Source organism: Lachnellula hyalina (genome assembly GCF_007821495.1).
Source record: "Lachnellula hyalina strain CBS 185.66 chromosome Unknown contig00048, whole genome shotgun sequence".
NCBI lineage: Eukaryota > Fungi > Ascomycota > Leotiomycetes > Helotiales > Lachnaceae > Lachnellula > Lachnellula hyalina.
Window position 1 is genome coordinate 108,525 of NW_022157162.1, and position 22,935 is coordinate 131,459.

Here is a 22,935-nt window from a genome sequence, read left to right on the forward strand (position 1 = left end):
AGAGGTTGCCGAACTTTTTTAACTTGAGATGGGGGCCGCCCCTTATATTTCTCAAGCCGCAGAGTCAGCGAGTCAACAAGTGGAGCGCATGCTGCCTGCTGCGCGGTGAGAAAATTGTGTCAGGTTACTAATGGATGCATGCTTTTTCCAGGCTGTGTGTAAGACTTCTTGATTTTCAGCCAGGTGGTGTGGTAATCGGTCAGACAACGCCTAAATGGGGCTGAGCGAGCCACACCAGAAATTCCGAAAACTACAGCCTCAATGATACATTTAAATTACCTTCAATCACATTTCTGACGAGCAAAAGAGAGAACCATTATCTGATGTACATCCAGAAGCTTTTTCACAAATTTCCAGTCAAACTGCGCGGCCTGCGGCTCTACTTTTGCAGTATTTGGGCATATCGTTCAAATCCCGCCCCCAAGTACAGGAAACAGCCAAGGTGCTGCTTTCGTAGATACTCCACATGGAGGCGTCGAATAGGGAATCGCGACATGCAATTTACGCCGAGTAGCCGTGAGGCTATAATATATTCGGTGCATGTTTGGTAGTCGCAAAATTCGAGAAACAAGGCGGAAACAATATGGGCATTTTCAGAAGATCGAAGTCCACAATCAGAAACTATGCCATAAGGAAATCGCAAATTTGTTGTTCATCTCTGAGGCTATGCTAGCAGCATGGCGTATCACCAGCGATTGACGGTTGAAGACATATGCAGAGCACCCGATTATGCAGCATTAGTTGATTATGTCCACATGTCCCACGAATCAAAAGATCTCCGGGTAATATACAGCATGCAGCCCGCTCTTCAGCTTCTTGCTTTCAAGGCGGCCATTGAAGACTTTCGCCGCCATTGCTTAAAGTCGGGCTTCGATATCGCCCCGCACTTATTTTGCGTGGCTTAGACGCAAAGCAAAATCTGATAAGACGGAGTGAGACTACATGGCGATGGTAGAGAAATGAGTCTTTCTTCGATTTCTAAACGCTCTGAGATCAACAATGGCCATCAGAGGCAGCAGGCATTCGACCTCGAGTCACGAATCTGACTTATCAGCCACTGTTTGCAATCCGAGTTCAACTCAATCTACACCTAAAGAGTCAGACTTCCCACCAGAGCCAGCTACTCGTGTGAGTTTTAGCACCTCTAGTAGCAGGAGTGAGGAAGAACATGATGTCAAGGACGACTTGAATAATCCTGTCGACGGATGGCCCCGGGTTGCTTTGTTGATGGCTAAAACGCCAGATTTTGCAGCCTTCTCGCGTTTCAGAGATCTCAATGTCAAGAATCTACTGTATTATCAAGCACAGTTGACACGGCTGAGACGGAAATTACACGAACAAGAATATGACGACGTTCGAGATAGAGGTGAAGATGACGAGGTTCGCAAATATGCAAATAGGGCAGATTTCTTGATGACAGCTGAGGGGTCGGCTCAACTGAAGCTGGTTGTAGAGATTAGAGGCCTTCTGAAAGAGTATAGTGAGTCTAGCACTTAATTCCCCATCTAATCAAATGCTGAATTTGGTAGATGAGGCTTTACTTCAATATTCCCAGGTATCGGCGTTGCCAGAGCCGGACACATACAATATGAAAAACTTTAGAAAATGGCTACGACACGCCGACAACGGCAACTTCAGTATTGGAGGGGAAGGAGAACAACATACATGGGGAGATATTTACGAGGATCCTGACGAAGAAGACTTTTCTCCCTGGAAGCGATTCTGGAAGATCATCTGGACTTTGATCTGGACACAAGCACCGCCGACGAGTGATCTCGATCTCGTTGTTACGAGAACGCCACGGAAAATCGATGGGTTTACACGATGGGTAGCTTGTTATTTTATACCTTTCTATGAGGATTTCACCCGGTACAGAGAACAAAAAAGGACAGACAAACAAATAAAGCAGGGAACTGCAGATATGGAGAAACAGCCAAAGGGGTTGAAGAAACGCTTGTCAAAACGTTCATCGAAGAAGGCAAAACGTGTGTCGCCGGAAAACTGGGTGCCAAAAGCAGAGAAGCAGGAGACGTTGGCGACATGGTCCGAGAAAGGAATGCTGAGGTTCACAAACTCCATCTCGACTGTCGTGGCATGTCTACTTCCAACCATTGCTATCACAGTCTTAACCCAGGTTCACGGAACGAGAAATTTGTTGCTCTGCATTGCTGGTTTTGCAGTTATATTCGCCGTGGGCCTGATATTCTTGACTAATGGCACAAGCTCGAGGGTCGAAATTTTCACCGCTACTGCTGCGTAAGTACTATACGCCCCAAATTGATTTTTAGCATGCTGACTTCTGAGAAGGTTCTCTGCTGTCTTAGTGGTCTTTATATCTGTCCCGGTCATCAATGTTCAGGGTCAAGCTACAGTTGGAAGTTGAGATGTAAGGGAAAGCATTTAATTCGGTCCTTGTGCTTGGGTCAATCGAGATACTAGCGTCTGAAGACAAGAACATGATTTACTCGAAAATAGGAGGTCCTCTGCAGCACATCGAATTGTTTGGTCTTGATATGTATATAAATTTTTTACGGAGCCAATTTTAAATACAATCATTTTGACGAGCAAGCCACGGGTGTTATGTAAAAGAGCGAAATCCGTAGCAAGTAATAATCCCTCTAGGATCTCATTCTCCCCGCAAAGGGACTAAAATCAAAGGAACAGTAAATAATCACAACTGAGGCTTAAATGCGCTCGCGTTTTCTTAAGGTATAAGATGCACTTTCAGGAGATTCTAAGGCATAGAGCCCCTAGGGTTCCCTATTAAAAGGGACTTTCTAGGCCTCTACGAACGAATCCAACCCTTCATCAATCTACAGCTTGCAATGAAAAGTCTATGCAGAAGGTAAACGTTAAACGTTATACCCCCTATATAGGTTTATATAGAGAGCTGCAGATACTATCATCATAGGACGCGTGGAGGGGACCAGGGAAGTCCCTTTCAAGGGGGTACCCTAGGGGCTCCATGCATTAGCATATCTGGAATGGATCACTTACCGATCATAGAACTCGTTGCCGTAGAGATCCACCCAATTGTGCCACTGGGTCCAATATTCAGACAAGAGCATCTTTGAGGTAGAAACTTTGCTGTAACTGCCCATCGCCGCATCGTAGGAGAACATACCATTATTGTGAAAGGCTCGCAGCACTTGACGTAGTCGTTGAGGCTGGGCCTTGCTTCGCTTTGCGAGATTATGCCGAAAACTTCCCAAATAAGATGTGAGAGACCTTGAGTTTTCGAAGTAAAATAAACAAAAAACAACGCTAATTATATTAGATCCCATTGCATGTTTACCTTCGGATTTGACAAACGCGGCAGTGAGCATGCCGGACTTCTAGCAACAGGCAGCCTCGGTAGCGTCAAGCGTGCGCTTGTGGTTACTCAAGGCACGCCGAAGTTCGCAGAGAAGATCTTAATATACACAGATGGGAATCTCAGCCTGGCCCAAGAAATTCGAGCGGAGCTTGCCGTGAGCGATATGGTCAGTTCTACGGAGGTCGACGACCGTTCAATCACACGGCTCAGGGATGGCGGCTCAGGATCAATTCCCCTATTGGAGTTTGAAGACGGTACGATAAGCCCACAAGATTTTCTCGTTTATCAACTGTTTGCTAGACCGCCATCGTGGGTGGTTGAGCAGCTGGAGCTCGAACTCAAGATTATAGGCAATCTCAAAACGAGCGGTTTTTTCTATCAGACAAATGTGCCAGGCGTATTTGCAGCTAGAGACTGCACTTCGCCATTTAAGATCATCCCTAATGCTCTGCTAATGGGAGCGAATGCTGCTGCGGGAGTTGCTAGGGAGTTGCCCAGAAGTGTGACAGGAAATGGTTTGGTCAATTTGAGGTCCAAATAAGGTACAAGGAGCATTGCGGATAATACTTTCGCCTTCTTCTATAGATGGAGTTCGTTCGGGTTCTACTTTTATATCGGTTATACTCGCTGTCTTGCTGTTTTGGAAGAAGGATGAGAGGTTTATAGGGAGGGCTTTGTAATGGTCACATGACTCATCTCGCTTATTGATTCAGGGGTAAATCAGATTAAGGGGGCTGCGACTGTTCCACCATCTCCTCCTGAATGTGCAGGGTAGAAACATCTTAAGCCCAAATTACGCGATCTTGTTGTGGATAGCATAGAAGCGCCCGGGGCAGACATGATTACCATATCCAAACCTACACGTTTGAATTAGCAGCCAGAAAGTGAAGATGGTGGGAATAGGATATTTATTGCTCACGCGAGGTTGGTGGTATCCATGGAGGACGCACTCCATCTTGGGTGATCATCCGTGCGCTGCAGAAGCACGTTCCACTTCCGAGCAGCGAGGTGGGGCCCTATCTGCCCGCACCCGCATTGCATTATGACTCAGTCGAAAACTTCCTACTTTCCTATAGACAATATGAGCAAGCCCTGCGGATGATCGAGAGTCACCATGGCAGACGATACTGCTCGGCAAGGTGTTGCCAAACTGCAACTTGACGAGGAGACAGGGGAAATGGTCTCTAAAAATGAGCTCAAGAAACGCACACAAAAGCGGGCTAAGAAGGCAGCTGCCGCCGACGCTCGCAATGATAAGTCAACCTCGACCACGACTTTGGCAGTGAAGGCACCGGTGCCCGAAGGCCAAGCGGTCATGACTGACGAGCCCGTTGCTGATCCGGATGCCATGTTCAAGCAAGGCTTTCTGGCCCAAGTATATGAGCAACGCCCGTCCAAAAACGTCGTAACGCGGTTTCCACCAGAGCCAAATGGCTACCTACACGTAAACATATTTCCATTCCTCCCCATCTGGGTTTACAAAAAGAGCATGCTAACCTGTGGCTTTAGCTCGGGCATTCCAAGGCTATTGCTATAAACTTTGGGTTCGCAAGACATCATGGTGGAACAACAGTAGGCATTACTCCCAAATATTCATGGATATAACTGGCTAATATCATAATCAGATACTTAGGTATCCGCTCTCTCAGCTATCCGTTCGAATTATGCTGATGTATCGAATACAGATTCGACGATACGAACCCCGACAAAGAGAAGGAGGAATATTTCGTCGCAATACAAGAGACAATCCGGTGGCTGGGGTTCACCCCATCGGAAATCACATATGCGTCTGACAACTTCCAACGTTTATACGATCTCGCCGAGGAATTGATAAAACAGGGCAATGCCTATGTATGCCACTGCGATGAAGCGGAAACCAAGCGGCAGCGTGGTGGAGAGAAAGGCTCCATCCCTAGATATCGTTGTGCGGATGCGAGCCAAGATGTCGAGGCTAATTTGCAAAAATTTCGCGACATGCGAGACGGTAAGTATGCGCCTACAACCGCTTGGCTACGCATGAAGCAGGACATCGAGAATCCGAACCCCCAGATGTGGGACATTGCGGCCTACCGGATTCCTCAAGAGGAACGTCCACACTTTCGGACGGGCACCAAGTGGCGTATATATCCTACCTATGACTTTGCGCACTGCCTGTGTGACAGTTTTGAAGGCATTACGCACAGCTTGTGCACCACCGAATTTCTCATGTCACGGGATAGCTACGAATGGCTCAACCAGTATGTCGTTCCCGTCCCCACCGAAATAAATCATGCCACGCAAACTTTCTGACATTTTTAGACGTCTCGTTGAATTCCAGCCAATGCAGCGCGAGTATGGCCGTTTGAATCTTACTGGCACCATTCTGAGCAAAAGAGAAATAGAACCGCTGGTAGAAAAGAAGATAGTCCGAGGCTGGGACGATCCCCGCTTGTTCACTCTCAAGGCCATCCAGCGACGAGGCGTCCCCCCTGGAGCGCTTCTTTCATTTGTATCCGAGCTTGGCGTAACCACAGCCAAGACCTTTGTTGATAACAAGCGATTTCAACAAACCGTCCGGCAATACCTTGAGAGGACCGTTCCGCGCCTTATGCTTGTTCTCGACCCAGTGTCCTTGATAATTGAAGATGCTGAGGAAGAAGAGCTTGATATTCCATTCTCGCCTAAAGATTCGAAGATGGGAAGCCACAAGGTCCGCCGTACGAAGAGAGTCTATATTGACCGATCAGACTTCCGCGAGATTGATAGCAAGGACTATTTCCGACTTGCGCCGGGCAAGACTGTCGGTCTTTTGCATATGCCATACCCGGTCAAAGCTGTCTCGTTCGAAAAGGATGAGGCCACTGGGGCGGTCGTGGAGATCAAATGCACTTTCGTCAAAGAAGGCAAGAAACCCAAGACCTACATCCAGTGGGTACCCGAGGGATCTCCAACTGCCGAGGTACGCATTCACACGGCTTTGTTCAAATCAGACCAACCCAAGTCTGCGCCTGGTGGTTTCATGAACGACATAAATTTGAACAGTGAGACGATTTGGCCAAACGCTATGGTTGAAAGCGGCTTCTACGAGGTACGCCGGCGAGCGCCGTGGCCCAAAGCTGAGGGCGAGAAAACAGGTGAAGTTGGGCCTGAGAGCGTTCGGTTCCAGGCCATGCGTGTTGCGTACTTTGTGAGTAGCTCAGACCTTGCTCTTCCTTTGCTTGTGGTGTTAATAGTTTCTTGCGCAGGCTTTGGATTCAGATTCCACAGATGATCACATCGTACTTAATCAGATCGTACCTTTGAAAGAGGACCTTGGTAAGAGCAGTGAAGGGTTATGACAACATTGTTATAGAAACTGAATTATTATCTGAATTCTTTGTTTGGCGGAAAGCAAGCCATTTGGACGGCTTCTAGACACGACAACCGTCCGAGGTTTTTATCAGCAGCCTCGGCATGTGGGTATCCCATCTCCCTAGTAATACAGATGCCGAATGCCTAATATGATAGATATCTCCAGATTCTGACATCGGATACGGATGTTTCCATTCAGACGCTGGGAATCCCTCGTGGGACTATTTGGTCGTCGTACACGATGCTATATCTAGCCTTCTTGATCTCCGGTACCTTCCATGCACTATGACAGATGACCATGCTATGCCCATCTAACATTACGTTCGCGGAGTGGACATGGGGTTTCTTCGTATTCTTCGTTTGGCAATTGGGTGCCGTACCCTGGAAGACATCGCCCAGTGGTGCTTCAAGAAGGCTACTGGAAGAGGCTTACCAGACGAAGAACAGAGGTATTGGATGAGAGGAGTGGGGTTTTCATGGGTGACGTTGTCTATGTGGGCGTGTATTCGCTTGGTCGGGGATACATTTCTGCGCATGAGAATGAGGGAGCAAGCCTTTTCACTATTGTCGGTACCTTGCTTGGTGCAGAAATATGTACCCGTACCGTCGTGATAAGGAAGATGGTTCTTGTACGTGGATGACTACACCGATTAGAATACTGCATAGGTATGAGGGAATCCACTCGGCATATTCGTGAGTCTTGGACATCTATAAAGCCTAATCTCAAATCTTTCACCCGCCTTCTTCCAGATATATCATCTCAAACTTAGTTTCATGAGTGGACGCCTCATCTTTCAACATATTTTCATTCACAGTACGTTTTCTTGTTAATAAATCAGAGCAAGTAACCAAGCGGTCAACAAATAAGTACTTCCGCTTCCGCTTTCGCTTTCACTTTCGCCTTCTATAAGGCGTTCCCAATTGCTCCGAGACAATGGCAGTTAACAAGGAAGATCCAAATCCAGGTATATTAACATACCAGTTATCGCTCCTCAAAACTCCACACGATAGCTTAACGCTTCACTATATTGGCTCCGTTAGAATCGCCGTACATCTCAACTGCATCTGCGGATGTTTAACCCACACCCCATCCACACCTCACCCCCCTTAACAAGCATACCCAACTCATAACCCTCCCCCCACACGCACCAGCAAACCCCGAATCATAAGATCAGCAACATGTCTCCCCACACACTGCCTCGGCGCAAACCCAAAGCGCCTGCACCGCGCCCTTCTCCGCAAAGCGCGCGGGGAATTCAGGGGTTGGTTTTCGGCGCTGTGCTGATATCTCGGAGCGGAGACGGGCTTGTGTTTCTGGGTATGCATGCGCCGAGGAAGCCTAGGTTCCAGGAGATGCCGCCGAGTGTTACGTCGAGATGGGCGTACAGCAATTCGTCGAGCGTCTGTCTGCAGGAGCTGCTCTGCGCTTATGTCGCTGCTGTTGACGGCGTGGTACATAGGTATGTAAGATTACCAGTGCCGTGTTGCTGTTTTGCTTCATGGCGCTCGCGGTCCCGAGCGCGGCGGTTGGGGGAAGGACGAGTATTGGGTCTTGACTCTTAGACAGATGCGGTTCTCGGTTCGCGGTCGTGGGAAGGAAGGTATTTCGACGTGATAGACCTCCAGCGACCACATGTTTGATTGAATGAGCCCTCTCTTCTACGTGCAGTTCATATTCCATCTCTGAGATAGTGCGCCGTAGATGCTTTAGCCACGATCCAGAAGGGTCGGTACCGTACTTGAAATCCAGCGCCTGATGCATCATGCATGGAAGATCCGGGAAGGCTGGAGTCTGAGCAGGGAGACCGCGTTGCACGTTACTGTTAGAAGCAGAGGGCTTCCTTGTCTCTATTCCCGCCAATATCCTTCCAGCACAGCCAAATCTCCTGCTCCTCAGATCCCCTTTTCCATTCCGACTTTCGTACTAAACTACATACCAGACTATTCAAAACCCCCATCCATCCAACGGTATATTTGAGTATGGTTATTACCGCAAGACAAGACGTGGATTACTTAGGATAAATGTAAACGCAATTACATTCTAGGTATGTGCAGTGAGAAAACTATGCAGAATATCGTTTTATGGACTAGTACTGTCACTTTGAAGTCCTGGAGTACACTAGAACGTTGTCCTTATCTTGTGTAAGACTTACTATATGGAAAGAAATAAGGAATGATAGGTGGGCTATGATTGATATTTATCGGCTACCTGGCGGGCGGGCAAAGAGCATTTTCGGCGACCATGGTTATAAGATCCCAGGCAAATATCTCAGTGCGATGATGCTCCCCTGATCTTGTGAAACTGGACGGGGTGCGAGGAAGACGCAGCTTCTGTTCCTCGCTATCGATGAACGAACTGGTGCACTGCACTGCACGGCACGGTACCTAGGCTAGTGAGTGTTGAGAATGCTGTTTTGGCAGACGGGGGAGGGGGGAGATCAGAACGCACGTCTTGGAAGGGAGGGAGAAAGGGTCACGAAAAGGGAGACGAGGACGAGTTAGTAAAAGCAGGCAAATTAAATGCAAATCCGTTTTCTTTTTCTATCCAGACAAAAGCTAATATATACAAACAGCCTACCCATCCAACCCCAAAGCACCGATACCATACCCATTTACACGCCCAATGTAATCTTAAGCCCCCTCAGTGCTAGGCGCTCCTTGACTCCGCGTCCGTCTTTGCGCTATACCCACAGTAGGAGCCTTCTTCTCCTTCTTAGACGCAGTGCTATTCTTGGGACGTCCGGGTTTCTTCTTCTCTCCGCCCGTTCCGTTTGTTTTGGCGTCGGTGCTTGTTTTCTGCTTCTTGGCATCCGTATCCTCAGTTTTCTCCTCGGCATCTGCAGAAGACTGTTCGTCCACGGTGCGCTTGTCGCCTGTGTTTGCTACCTCGGGCTCTTTCTTCTCTTGTTGCGCGGGTGTGTCGTTGCTATTGCCATTCGGTTTCTCAGTACTATCTCCGTTTGACTCCCCTTTGCTCTCGACCTTTAGCTCATTGGCAGTCTTGACAACATCGTTACCGGAGCGCGAGATGTGCACGGCGGGGTTGGATTCGTCGCCTGTTTTGCTGATGTCATTGCCGCGGTGCGAGGTTACGGTCACTTCCCCAGGTTTGACTTCTGAGGCTGTGCCGGAGGGATGGGAACCGTTCCAGTTCCAGGAGACTGTGTTTTGTGTCAGCATTTTGCTGAATGATGATGTTGGAGAGTTGGCATGTTTTGGTAGGGTGGGGGCGTTGGCGGGGACGATCCGGAGTTAAGGAGGATGGAGGTATTGGGGCTTAAACTCCAGAAAAGCAGATACTACTACAATTCGCAATGCGAGAGAGAGTCAAGCCAAAACAAGAGCTATTCATACCTTTATCGCCTTCTTGAACTTGGGTAGACATCTTGCGATGACGTACGTCAATAATGCGAAAGTGGATATAATATGAGTAACTGCGTAGAGAAGAGTTTGCGATTCAAGAAAGGTTGGTAAAAGTGATGCGCGGATACAATTGACGTATTTGCGACAAAGATGTATTTTGGGAGGAGTGAAAGAAGAGATACGGAGACAAGGAGTGAGGTTGAGAGAGGTAGGGTATGGCAGGTCACCAGGATTGGAATGCGGAACCGGAATGACGCTTGTGGAGCTCTCGAGGTACGAGAAGCAGGGAAGCTGGGAGGGCTGAGGTAAGGACAGAACTAGAGGATGGGATTGACCAATCAGAAAAAGGAAAGGGGGAGAGAAAGTGAAAGTACCAGCGGATTCGAAAGTGTGGAGTGAGGCATGAGTGTGGATCGCAGGTGAGGGGAGACCCAGCGAATCCCACGCCCGCTAGGTGAGGTGATGGATTGCGGGGAAGCTGAAACTGAAGCTGGAGCTGGGAATGGAAATATCATGTGCCCGTGGGTTTGTGTGATACATACAGTACTCCATAAGGGAAAATACCTGTGCTCTCAAATTAAATGCTGCAAAATACTTAAACATGATGCTATTCCCGACTCGGCCCATATCATATCACGTACCTCCTTGCTGGAGAAACATCAGATCTGACTTGCTTTCCGTGCCTGGATTTGTGGGATCTTACTGTACTTAGCTACCTTAATGCAGGTCATCACAGGTCACGTCATGAGAGCACTCCATACGGCTGACGAGACTCGCCTCTCATGCAGATACCAGTCCAAACTTGAGCTATGCTTAAGTAATCCACTTCCATTGTTGCTCGCTTAGTATGTCGAATGAGTATAGAAATGTAATAGTGTGAATGCTCGTAACACTGCTTATCTTCTATCAGGTATAATCAAAGTAGACACTTCTCCTCATTCCAGCTATCCTTCAATCTCATATAAACTTCCCTAAAAATCGCCCTTAATACGCCAAAACCGCTCAATGTTCATATTGCCAACGCCAATAATCCAGCTGGCTTTCTACCAAGCTTCACCCATATCTTCATGCAAATTTGAGATTGTCAAGCATCTCAAGACTTGCTGCTTCCGCCTCCGAATCTACCAGTTTCTCTTGTTGCCGCGGCTCCAATCCCAATTGGGTAGAGAAATGTAGCCGTAAGCATGCCATAACCTCGTCCGCCTCCCGATATCGATCATGTTTCAGCAAGTACTTTGTTGCTTCGAACCCAAGACCCATGATCCTGTTATCCATACTCACTTGCCAATCCTTCGCCTTCTTTGACTGTGAGATAATGAGCGGCACTCCATATGTATGAACCTCCCGTAGCATTTCAAGTGCAAGGTCCACGCTTGGTCGAGTGGGATGAAGGAGCCAAAGGTGGGCAAGGTCATATTTAAAACGTGGTCTCGAAGTCGGTATGAGTCGGAGAAACGAATCATAATTTGTCTCGGAAGCTGGTGGGCGGTCCCAACCCATGGCTTTTGTCAAACTAATGATAAAGCACACAGACCCACCCAATACGTCTCGCGCTTGTTCCAAGGACAAATGGTCAAGGTATCCGGCAGCTCTGCTCATGGCAACATATGCAGCATCCAGGCTATGGGGCCGTGAAGATATAGCGCTGAGAAAGAAGTAGAAGGGTGACATAATATCCTTCTTGAGACGCTGCCGTTCGTCCGAGTTGAGAGGCAATGCAAAGATGTGTGGAATTTCCTTGAAACTTCTCATTATCCAAGCCCAACACGCATCTTGCATCCCCTCGGCGATCATGTATTGCATAAGAAGGACAGCAAATTCCTCGTTACGAAGAAAGTCGAGATTGTTCGCTTGTCCACTTGATATCAACCATTTCAAGACTGTTGTCCCGGCCTTTGAATCCCTCATTCCGTCCTGGACGTTGGAAACATGAGATTGCACGATCTGTTGTTTCTTTGCCCATAAACACTTGGCGGCCGAACTAATGTCCATCATTCCCTTTCCCACTGCAGCCTCAAAGACAAGCATGGGATCTTTGCGAAGGATTTGTCGGCCACGGCCCAAAGGTATACCCAGAGGTATAAACAGGGGGTTGTCCAGCACTCTACTCAGATGTCGGTCTGCGGGATGCTTTTCGGTATGTGAATTTCGCCGTGTATGGCTTGGAGCACGAGGGTCCTTCCTGAGGGCTGGTTCTGCATCTGTAGGAGTTGTAGATGTGAGGGGTCCATGCTCCTTGTCGAGGTGTTTTCGGAACGATGTGGTGAGGAGATTGAAGAGATTCTGAGACTCGCGTGGGTTTAGAGGTAAGGGTGGGTGCAGTAGAGCGCGCAATTGAAGGCTGGGTGTCGAGCTCAGTAAGAGCTTCTGGGAGGCATTGAACATGGTGGCTCTCTGGCAGTTGGCTTCGACGAGGTGCGGTGATTCGTAGACGGAAGATAGATGCTATGTCGGGGTATGAGACCCATGAGACGGAGGAACCTCACTCTATACCAATCACTGTAGCTGTAGCTGCTGATGTTAACCTTGAGGCTCTGCGAGGTGGAATGAGGTTGTCGCCGTGAAGATGTGGGGTGGATGGTCATGTGATGCGGTTTATGCAGGTCTAATCCCCTTTTGGAATAAGGGGGGCGTTGAATAAAAGATTTATGCAAGACGCCTGTCCTGATGTATTCTATTCGTAGAATCCAAGCTCCCAAATCAAATCTACGAAAGACTTCCAGAAAAGCCCCAGTTCCCGCAAAAGGACTGTTTTGTACAACTTCTTTTTTTGCACTGCATGGTCTGAAACTCATCAGTCTTGTGCACCTTTCCTTCTCCCTCCCAAAATCCCAAAGCTGCGCAGGAGAAGTCCAAACCGAGAGAGTACTTTATTCGCCTAAGGAACCTAAGCGCAAAATCAGCTGTCTGCTACTGCCCTCTCGTCATTCCTCTTTCGCAACAAGCCCAAACTCCTCCGCATAAATAAACCAACCTCACTTTCTCTCTCCACCACTCCTCCGAAATCCTCTCTGCCTCCTGTCTACAATTACACACATCCCCCCCTCACACAATGTCTGAGGTACAATCTAGACCCACCGCGCCTCGCGGTAGGGGCTCAGCTCGCGGTGGCCGAGGAGGTTATTCTTCCAGAGGAGCTCGCGGCGGTAGAGGTCACGCAACCAATGGCGACAAGGCAGAGAGCACAGCTATATCAATCGCAGATGGGGGCGAGGTCGGCCAGCTGAAGAAGCAATACGGATCCAAGGTCTCGACCATCAAGGAGATGTTCCCCGACTGGACAGACGAAGACGTCGTCTTTGCTCTACAAGAAACCAATGGCGATCTGGAGACTACGGTTGATCACATAACTGATGGTGAGGCCACCCCTCCATATACATCTGAACTCCTGAGAGGATGGCGCAGATCGGATGCTGCTTCGTGCACCGTTTACTAACAAATCAACACAGGCACCATCTCGCAATGGGGAGAAGTATCGAAGACCAAGAAATCAAAGGTCAAGGACGCTACCGTCACATCTTTCGGCGATGCTACCAATCAGCCTCGTGGTTCGCGCGGCGGTCGAGCTGGCTTTGATACTGGCAGGGGCCGCGGTCGTGGCACAGATCGAGGCAGAGGTGGAAGAGGGCGCGGAGCTTCTGTCGCACACACAAATGGGTCACGCAAGGAGAATGAAGTCATCTCTATCCCTACGACCGAGACAAGCGCATGGGATACTGCGGCCTCGAATGATGCGGCCCCAGTCTGGGACACTCCAGCTTCCACTGAGAAGCCCGCCGAGGATAGCTGGGGTGCTGCTGCTACAGGTGCCGTCTCTTCAACTGCTACCGCTACTACAAAGGTCGCTTCGAGCATCATTCCTGATGGTGTTAAGAAGAGCTGGGCAAGCATTTTTGCTCCTGCGCCAGCTCCCAAGAAGGCAGCCGAACCCATTGAGAAGTATGGCATATCGCAAATTTCTAAAGACAAACTTGCTAACGATTATCCCAGGCCTGCGGAACCTACAAAGTCGGAAGAACCTATCGAACTTCCTACTACAGCATCAGAATCCCCCATTGCCCAGCCTGCCCCTGTCGAACTCGCCAGTCCATCCCCTGTTGAACCTACCACCGTCATCGAACCCGAAATTGCGATCACTCCCTCGAAAGACGAACTCACGGAAGACAACCTCGAACAACTCCCAGATAATTCTGCTCCCGCCCCATCTGCTACAGCTGCCAGTACTACTGCCAGCTCCTGGGACACTCGAAATGTTTCCGGTACCCCATACTCTGCATTACAACAAGGACAAGCACAGGCGGTGCGCCCTGCTGCGACCGGGTTCCAAGCTTCTGCTTTGAAGGCGACTGGTACATCTGCGCGAACCCCTAGTTACCAACGTCGTGTTCTTGATCAAGAAGAGGCCGTCCGTATGCCAGGAAACCGAGAGGTGGATCGAGCTGCTGTTCAATTTGGTGCCTTCAACTTGAATGGTTCCGGAGAAGAGGATGTTGATGGCGATCGCGAGGAGCCTGAGACCCGTGGGCAGCCACCCCAGCACTCTCCAGTTCCTCCCCGAGCCTCACTACCTCCTGCGTCTGTCTCAGAAACCTTCCCGACTCCCAAACAACCAGCAGGCCTGCCAGCAACAAGTCACCCGACTGGTGAGTATTCCGACAAGATGTTTGTGGAATCACATCCTGACACTATCAAAGCTGCGCCTGGTCTCCCAAGCCCTCCATCTGTCTCGAGCACTCTCGGTTAGTCCTCAGCGTAAAGTTAAAAAAAAGAGTACAAGCTAATAACGTCTCAGGCACATCTCAACCCGGTCCTCAAGCCAACGCCCAATTCAGTCAATACAGTCGATATGCACAGGGTGCTCAGGAGTCATCGTCATTGCCGCAAAAGCCATACGATGCCTTCAGCCAACAGGCTCCATCGACCCAAAGCCCCTTCGAAGGCTATCCCACTCAACCAGGCCAGTCCCAAGCTCCTCCGTCTGGACAATCCGGAGCTTTCTCTTCTGCACCAAATGACTTCTCTTCCTACTACACTTCCGATCCGCAACAGCGAAATGCCTACCAGAACTACTACAATCAACAGTACGGATCTCAGGGGCAAGGTGCTCAAGGTCAGCAGGAAGGTCCAGCTTCGCAGCAGCGCTCATTCAGTGGGTACAATGGTCCTCAATCAGAGGGGCCATCTCAGTTCCCACAAAGCGGTACGCAGCAAGCTCCATCTCGTTATGCCACTGCTGGAGAGGGACAAAACAGCGGTCATACCACTCCCAACCCATCTGCTCAGCCGCAGCAACCAGGAGCTAGCCAAGGTGGTGCTCAACCTCAGCCCGGTCCACAACAACCAGCTTATCCATATGGACATCCATACTTCTCCAGCCCATATTACGCTGCGTATGTGAACCAGTCGTACCCAGGGTATGGTGGGGGGAACTACCCAGCAGGACCTTATGGTGCGAAGGGGGGTCTTCAGCAACCATACCAGGGCTACGGTATGAGTCCTGGTGCTCCTTATGATCAGCATGCGTCTTCTCCCGCCGCTGGTGGATTTGGTGGAGCATCATCATTGCATGGCCGTGACGGTGCTCTAGGCGGACTAGGAGACTACGGTCGTGCTGGATCAGCACAATCTGCTCAGACACCCCAAAGCCTAGGTGGCAGTGGTGCTTTCGGTGGACATGATGCATTTGGCAGAGGATCATCTTATCAAGGTCAAAGCCAGGGCCACTACAACCCCAACCAGAGCAGCCAGCAAGGTGGCGATGACTTGAAGCCCTTTGGTGACTCCAAGACAGCCAATGGCCCAAGCCCATCGCTCTCCCAAGCCAACCGACCCGGATCCGCAACAAACACGGCTCCAGGATCCGTGCTTCCTCCCCCACAATCCCAACAAGGGGGTTACGCGGGGTATCCAGCGCACCTTCAGCAGCAGGGTGGCCATGGACTTCATGGTTCCCAAGCCGGTAGCCAATACGGTGGTCTCGGCGGCGCTGGCGGTCACCAGGCAGGAGGCCAGAACAGCCAATATGGAGGCTACCAAGCTTTCGGCGGTGGCAACTACTATGGTGGCAACACTGGACAGCAACAGCGCGGTGGATGGGGCGGCAACTACGGACATTAATTAGTCTCAAGTAGCTGACATTTCTTCGTCCTCGGCGTGATGGATGGAGTGGATTTTCATATCATACCTGTGTTACTACCTCCTACTTGATACATTTGGCAGCTAAAAAATGCATCCATTTTCTCACACTCTGTCTCTGTCTCAATCTTTTCCATGTTTGGGGGAAGCGCAAGCATAAAATGATGAATTGTCCACTCTCGGAATGTCTGTAACTGTTATTCTCACGCACGCTTGTTTTCAACTAGGTTCTCGTTTGTTTTCATCCATCAATCAATCAATCAGTCAGTCAAATCAGGTCACATTGTGCACATCTCGGTATGTACGAATGAATGCGAGCAAAAAAGCAAGCAAGTGTAATTTGGGGCCGGTTCTTTCAATCAAGGGGAAGGGGGAAAGTATTGTTTTGTTCATTTGAGGAATGGGTGGAAATGCAAATGCAAAATTGGGAAATTTGATTCGTTGATTGATATTGATGCGGGGAATGAAAATTGCATATGCATATATGTGTAGTTGGTATTTCTTGAGGTTGAATTGGGATGAATGGGGTGGGTGGATAGGATATGATAGGATAGGATAGTTGGTCAAATTGAATTGAGTTAAATTGAACTTGAATTTTATTTGAAGGGGGTTTAAATGTGATTTTGTGAGGGGACGGATGGGGTGGGGTGAGGTGTGTGGGGTAGGTGAAAGGATGGATGGATACCGGGATAGACGCTCGAGTGAGAATGTAGTAGTGCTAGAGTTGGTTGTTACTTTCCTTCCATTGGAGTCGGGCAAGTGCTAATTTTCTTTCTTTCGTGTTATGCACAAGGAGTTGTTTTCTTTCTCGGCTAGATGAATATTTCCGGTTGCTTAGTTATCTTTCGTGGTATGCTGCAGTCTGTGCTCTCCATCGTAGGGGCTTTTGGAGTGAGAGAGATAATCGAATGAATGGTTGTCTTTGGCTTTTTGGGGTTGGTTGCTATAGGGTGGGATGCGCTTTTATGCTGTTTGCTAAGTTAATTCCCGCGAGCCGTCACGTGTTGTTTAATATATGCAATCCCAATACAAATTCCAGGCTCTGGCTAGTGCTCGGTGCGTGCAAGTAAGAGTAGATGCTTTCAAGAATCAAGGCGAAGAATATAAAGGTGGTAAGTGTATTTATTATTATATAATGAAGAAAAATGTCCAAGTAGAACTCTAGCGCATCCCTTGAAATTTATGAACATAAAGAATCATCTCAAGACCTACTGCTCTGGTGCCCGCACACCTTTGCCCTTCCCAGGCAATGCAGACCAAGCTATTGCCCCATAATAAGCATCTGGATCATTAGCTACACGAATGAGCTCGAAGACATTTAGCTTCCAGTTGATAATTGCTATTTGCCCTGGATGATTCGTTAGATCTCTCAACCTCTTATATTCAGCTCTTACAAAGATCCGGTACGGCATCAACAGATTATGCATGTTTACAGCGTGGTGGTTGATATTCACATATGTAACGCCGCTCAAAGGGGAATACGCCGGTAACGGAACGTTTATCGTTGGTATGGCGATACCTCTTAATTTGCTTAACACAATTGTACTTGCCGTGGTGACGGACACGTTGATTATGTTGTCAAAGCCTTTTAGAATACGCTCGGGGTGCTGGCGGTGGTCTACGCAATTCTGCAGGATATGTAGGCCTTGGTAGTCGAAGTGGATGAGGTTGTTGCGCGCGTTGAAGTAGACTTTTGGGCCGTTGTTGATCTGTAAGAACTGTGGGTTCGCGGCCAGAGCTTCATCTCGGGCTTCGCGGTTTACGCCGAGGAGATGGATGGTATAGGAACAGTTCGCAATGTGGTAATCGTATGCAATGTGTGGTTTGATTGCCTTTCTACCGAAGCGTTTGGTGCCTTTCCGGTACATAACATCACGCCGGAGCTCGCTGGAAACGATCGATAGTTAGCTTCGTTCTTTAGTAATTGGTGGGAGGCGTGGATGTATGCTTAGAAGTCTGGGGGTTACATCTTGGTTTACTTACACTAATAAAACATGATCGTAAGGGATTCTAACAAGATAACTCCAGATCATGAGACGAAGTTCGTTTGGAAGCAGTGGAAATGGGTGGAATGTGTTATTCATGACTTACCGTTTTGACCTTTGGTATATGACGGTATTGAGTGTGAGTCTTTTTAGATGGCTTGTGAGATTATTTGATCTGGGGGCTTTTGACTTAAAATGTGTAGTAGAGACAGGACTTGGGAGTAACCTCAGGACTATCCTTTGTAGAGCCGCAGACACAGAGGATCGTGCTCTCCAAGATATCAGCAGCCAACAAAGAAGTGTTCTTGACAAACGCTAATTTCCTAAGCAACACAAGGGAGTAGATCCCTTAGCGTGAGTAGCACAACCCTCTTCTTTGTATCAGCTGTAGACGTTTGCAGCAACTTTTCAAAACGACATTCGTATATCTGCACCATTGAACATCATCAAAGACATTCCTTGTACAAGAGAAATTGGACAGCAGCCTGTAAGTATCGAAAGTCATCTCGTTAAGGGGGGTGCGGCACGTGGCCCCCACCCACATCTTCCAACACCCCTTGCCCCTTCCCCAGATTCCCCGCAGTCTCATACTTAGGAGAAGGGAGAATAAGTTTGAAGAGCCTAAGACATAATCGAATTCGCCGTTAAGTTGAATCTCATCCCACTGAACTCTTATCATTCTCCATCATTTTCGTCTTTTCTATATAAGGCTATCAAAAGCTCCACTGCTATAGCTAGCTAGCATATAATTAGCAATTCCGTCTATTCTGGTAGAAATATAAATATCTCAAATCCAAAGCACAGAAAATCTACAAATTGTTCTGGGAAAAGCCGAAGTCGGTCAAAATACGCCATAACATACCCACCAATCAAAGCAATATGTCAACTCCATAACCCCCATTCTTCTCCACCTCAAAGAAAACCAAACTCCATCAAATCTCAACTCTATAATTCTCTAACACCGCTTCACGTCAAAATGGCATCCGCCATCTTCGCAAAGCTGAAATGGCTATACCGAGAGTTCGGTCTCAAATCCCTTCGTGACACAGGGAAAGACTCATGGATTATAATCTTTTCTCGATGTACCCGCATGCTAGCCTATGGCACCAACTCCCTCATCATGGCCCTATTCTTCTCCGCTCTCGAATTCTCTGATGAATACATTGGACTCTTCATGACCTTGACTCTGATCGGCGATGTCCTGCTCTCCCTCTTACTCACGCTGATAGCGGATCGAGTGGGACGCCGACGAGTTCTCACCGCCGGTTCAGTCTTGATGGTGTTGTCAGGAGCAACATTTGCTCTGTCTGATAACTTCTGGCTGTTGCTTTTTGCTGCTGTGGTTGGTGTGATTAGTGCGACGGGTTCTGACTTTGGGCCTTTCCGAGCCATTGAGGAATCTACTCTCTCGCACCTTACGACACCCACGACGAGATCAGATGTCCTGTCGTGGTATGTCACAATTGCCAGTGTTGGATCTGCGATCGGAACGGAAGTTTCTGGACGCATTGTAGAGTCTTTGCGGGCGAGGGATGGCTGGGAGTTACTGGATGCTTATCATGCAGTTTTCTGGCTGTATTCCGCAATGGGGACGGTGAATGTCATTCTCACACTCTTCCTAAGCGACAAGTGTGAGGCAACGAAAGTCTCGGAGAAAGAGCCTGTCGAGGAGTCAGAAATCTTGCTTGATGAAATGGGGGGTCGTGATTCAGAGGATGAGGCCAACGAGGACGATCGGATGCCCGCTTCGCAACCGAGACAGCCTGAGACATCCCATAAAAAAAGTATGTTCGCCACCATATCTAAAGAGACACGCCGCATCATGTATAAACTCTGGTTTCTGCTCGTTGTGGACTCTTTGGCCGATGGCATGTGTCCCTATTCGTTGACGGTTTATTACATGGACCGAAAATTCGATAACATCCGCAAGTCAACTCTCGGAGATATTCTTTCCAGTGCTTACATACTCTCCTCCATCTCCACCATTTTTGCCGGTCCACTGGCTCGCCGGCTAGGTCTCATAAATACAATGGTGTTCACGCACTTACCGTCCTCTGCAGCTGTTTTGTTCTTTCCCGTAGCGCAAGGAATCGTATTGACAGTGATATTATTCTTTTTGCGTGCCGGATTTAACAATATGGATCAAGCACCGCGTGCAGCATTTATTGCCGCTGTTGTGAAACCAGAAGAGCGAACAGCCGTCATGGGGATCACCAGTATGCTGAGGACTTTGGCCGGGGCTGCAGGGCCGAGTGTGACTGGTCTGTTGGCAGGAAGTGACAGGTTTTGGATTGCTTTTGTGGTTGCGGGGTCCTTGAGAATCTGTTATGATCTTGGCTTATGGGCTTTATTCGTAAACATGAAGCTCTATGCACACGAAGAAAATGGGGCGGGAAAGACTGATACTATAGCTAGCCAGAGGAATCTGGCTGATGAGGAAAGAAACGATGGTAGTTGAGGTTCTATAAAATAGCGATCACATTCTGAAACTACCTCGCTTGCGCGAAGATCCACAAAATGTGATCGATCCATTTGGAGCTCCCTTGCTTCATATGAACCACCAATGTTTATTGGTTGCACCAATTTTTTCAGTCAAAAGTCAGAAGCCAAATCATGCCCCTACCCCGAACTTTTTCCTGCGTCAAAAGACCGGACGATAATTGTTTGGGGCGAAGCAAACGGACACGATGAATTCAACTCTCACGCCTTTACACCTTTCACATTCTCTCGGTCGCGATGTTGTAGATATCGCCATAACTATGGGATGCCTTGAGGTATTTTTCATAGTGATGTTCTTTGTTTCTCGCTTCAAGATGAGGACGGTCAATACAATAGATGTATATCTTTTGATTCCGGCGTTCTTGTTTAGTTTTGCTCTGGTAATAATCTGCTTTAGTAGGTCGTCTGATACCCGTGCAATTATTTTTTCAATCCACTCCTTATTTAAATAAATTACACAGTTATTAACCTGTATCTAGTTGGAGTTCACTATGCTGGCGTTGGTCGTCACTGGGTTGAACTGTCTATTCCCTACCAAATGCGGAATCTCAAATTCCAAACAGGACTTCAGTTCTTGTATCCTGGTGCCGTTACTTTCCCGAAGCTTTCCATCGTGTGCTTATATCTTCGAATATTCACAAAGAAAAGATACCAATACGCTGCCTATGCAATTTGTGCGATTCTCGTCATCAACCTCATTATTTTATGGTGTTTTGATTTTGCCATGTGTGTACCGTTCAGGTACCAGTGGAACAAACTCATCCACGGGCATTGCATCGACCAAAATGCGCTCTTTACTTGGATCAGCATCCCGAATCTTGTAACAGATGTCGCCATATTGGCGTTACCACTTCCAGTCATATACCAGTTGAAGTGTACAAGAGGTCAGAAAGTTGGCGTGACTATTACCGTTTTGACTGGTAGCTTGTACGTAGCCACTTCCAACCTTTATACTCAACGACTATGTCATAATGTATCGGTAACTAATACTTCAAAGTGGTATCATCACAGCGATTGTGCGCTTCGTCATCTTTCTGACCGTTCCGCTGGCGAAAGATTTGAGCTACTACGGTGCACGGGTGACTATATGGACCACGGTCGAGCCTGGGGTATATCTCATCGCAGCATGTTTACCATCTCTGCGGCCCCTCCTCAACTACTTTAACGTTCCCGTCGAATCTGTTCGGAGCCGATGTCGATCCACCAAGAAAGGCTCCTCTAAAGGTAACAGCGCAGATATCGTTTTATCACCCAGACCTGATAGCATAAGTGGACATCGACCTGTCTTTCCTAGACCAGAAGATTCACCACCGGCAGTTAGTTACGAAGGTGAAATTGATCAGAGGGGTTTGGTGTCGTGCTATAGAAGCACTACATCTATAGATGAAGAAGTTGCAAGCTCTCATGGGGGAGATGTTGGAAGCGCCCATGGTGGAGACGCAGCAAGCGGACAAGCCGTTGATCAAGCAGTCGGAGAGCATGGCAATGGAAACGACACCAGGTGACAAGACGGTTTAGAAAGAGCTCACTGGAGTCAAGATAGTAGTACCGAGTGCAAATATAGCTTGATAGTAAAGACAGGGTAAAATTACCCTACCTCACCTCGCTTAACCCCTTTTCTTAGCAATCTCATCCCACTTTTTACACTTTGCTTTCTTTACTATACCATTAAGTCCTTTGCTTCTCCTGTATTATTTTAATCTATAGATAGCGTAACATCTAGTAATTCCGAGCTTGCTCATATATTGTCTACTTATATAGAATACTTGAAATTCTTCTTATCTGAAAAGCTAAGGACATTCGAATGTTCTTGTTTCACAAAGGAATTTTTATCAATATACCGAATGGCTGATAAGAATATCCACGCGCTAACTCAATTTAAATAGAAAAACCGGTATAAATCAATGCTTAATCAAATTCGATTGAAGTCAGGTTACAAAGCCATGCACTTAGAAAATCTCAATGCTGGCACTTGATTCCAGGATAAAGCACAGAGCCTCAGTCCGAATCAAACTAATCAGCGCAGAGCTGACAGAGCATGAACGAAGCGACGTAACGTTAATTGCTTATTGATCCATATCTCATGATGATGTGAGGTCGCATATCTACTTTGGCTAGCTAGCTAGGGCACAGCCACAACCCTTTCCTAGTAACCTAGGTATTTACAGTACGAGTTTGGGCATCTCAAAGCTTAAACAAACCAACAACAAAATGGAAAAGAAAATGATTATGAATTACCACAAACTAGCTATGTATACAATCATCTCTCTTCAATATCAGACCTTCCCAAGAACCCAAGTTCATAAT

The 22,935-nt window shown here is 47.9% G+C and overlaps 6 protein-coding genes across 6 annotated transcripts; 4 read left to right on the forward strand and 2 right to left on the reverse strand.

The window, feature by feature from the left end:
- Positions 1 to 999: 999 nt before the first annotated feature.
- On the forward strand, positions 1,000 to 2,383 carry LHYA1_G003220 (uncharacterized protein; the record flags this gene model as incomplete). The annotated part of the gene is made up of 3 exons (XM_031148194.1): positions 1,000 to 1,480; positions 1,530 to 2,256; positions 2,308 to 2,383. The coding sequence occupies 3 exons, from the start codon at positions 1,000 to 1,002 to the stop codon at positions 2,381 to 2,383; spliced, it is 1,284 nt and encodes a 427-aa protein (XP_031006280.1).
- Positions 2,384 to 4,430: 2,047 nt separating this feature from the next.
- Positions 4,431 to 6,633, forward strand: GLN4 (Glutamine--tRNA ligase; the record flags this gene model as incomplete). The annotated part of the gene is made up of 6 exons (XM_031148195.1): positions 4,431 to 4,760; positions 4,826 to 4,888; positions 4,942 to 4,949; positions 5,002 to 5,553; positions 5,615 to 6,482; positions 6,541 to 6,633. The coding sequence occupies 6 exons, from the start codon at positions 4,431 to 4,433 to the stop codon at positions 6,631 to 6,633; spliced, it is 1,914 nt and encodes a 637-aa protein (XP_031006279.1).
- Positions 6,634 to 9,277: 2,644 nt separating this feature from the next.
- On the reverse strand, positions 9,278 to 10,031 carry LHYA1_G003222 (uncharacterized protein; the record flags this gene model as incomplete). Its single annotated transcript, XM_031148196.1, has 2 exons — positions 9,278 to 9,807; positions 10,001 to 10,031. The coding sequence occupies 2 exons, from the start codon at positions 10,029 to 10,031 to the stop codon at positions 9,278 to 9,280; spliced, it is 561 nt and encodes a 186-aa protein (XP_031006260.1).
- A 1,043-nt stretch (positions 10,032 to 11,074) lies between these two features.
- Positions 11,075 to 12,594, reverse strand: LHYA1_G003223 (uncharacterized protein; the record flags this gene model as incomplete). The annotated part of the gene is made up of 2 exons (XM_031148197.1): positions 11,075 to 12,454; positions 12,496 to 12,594. The coding sequence occupies 2 exons, from the start codon at positions 12,592 to 12,594 to the stop codon at positions 11,075 to 11,077; spliced, it is 1,479 nt and encodes a 492-aa protein (XP_031006281.1).
- Positions 12,595 to 13,061: 467 nt separating this feature from the next.
- SPBC354.10 (CUE domain-containing protein) lies at positions 13,062 to 16,126 on the forward strand (the record flags this gene model as incomplete). The annotated part of the gene is made up of 3 exons (XM_031148198.1): positions 13,062 to 13,365; positions 13,459 to 14,748; positions 14,802 to 16,126. 3 exons carry the CDS (start codon positions 13,062 to 13,064, stop codon positions 16,124 to 16,126), a joined length of 2,919 nt encoding a protein of 972 aa, XP_031006258.1.
- A 2,979-nt stretch (positions 16,127 to 19,105) lies between these two features.
- Positions 19,106 to 22,146, forward strand: YJR124C_0 (uncharacterized protein; the record flags this gene model as incomplete). Its single annotated transcript, XM_031148199.1, has 4 exons — positions 19,106 to 20,579; positions 21,108 to 21,555; positions 21,626 to 21,944; positions 22,012 to 22,146. 4 exons carry the CDS (start codon positions 19,106 to 19,108, stop codon positions 22,144 to 22,146), a joined length of 2,376 nt encoding a protein of 791 aa, XP_031006277.1.
- Positions 22,147 to 22,935: the final 789 nt, after the last annotated feature.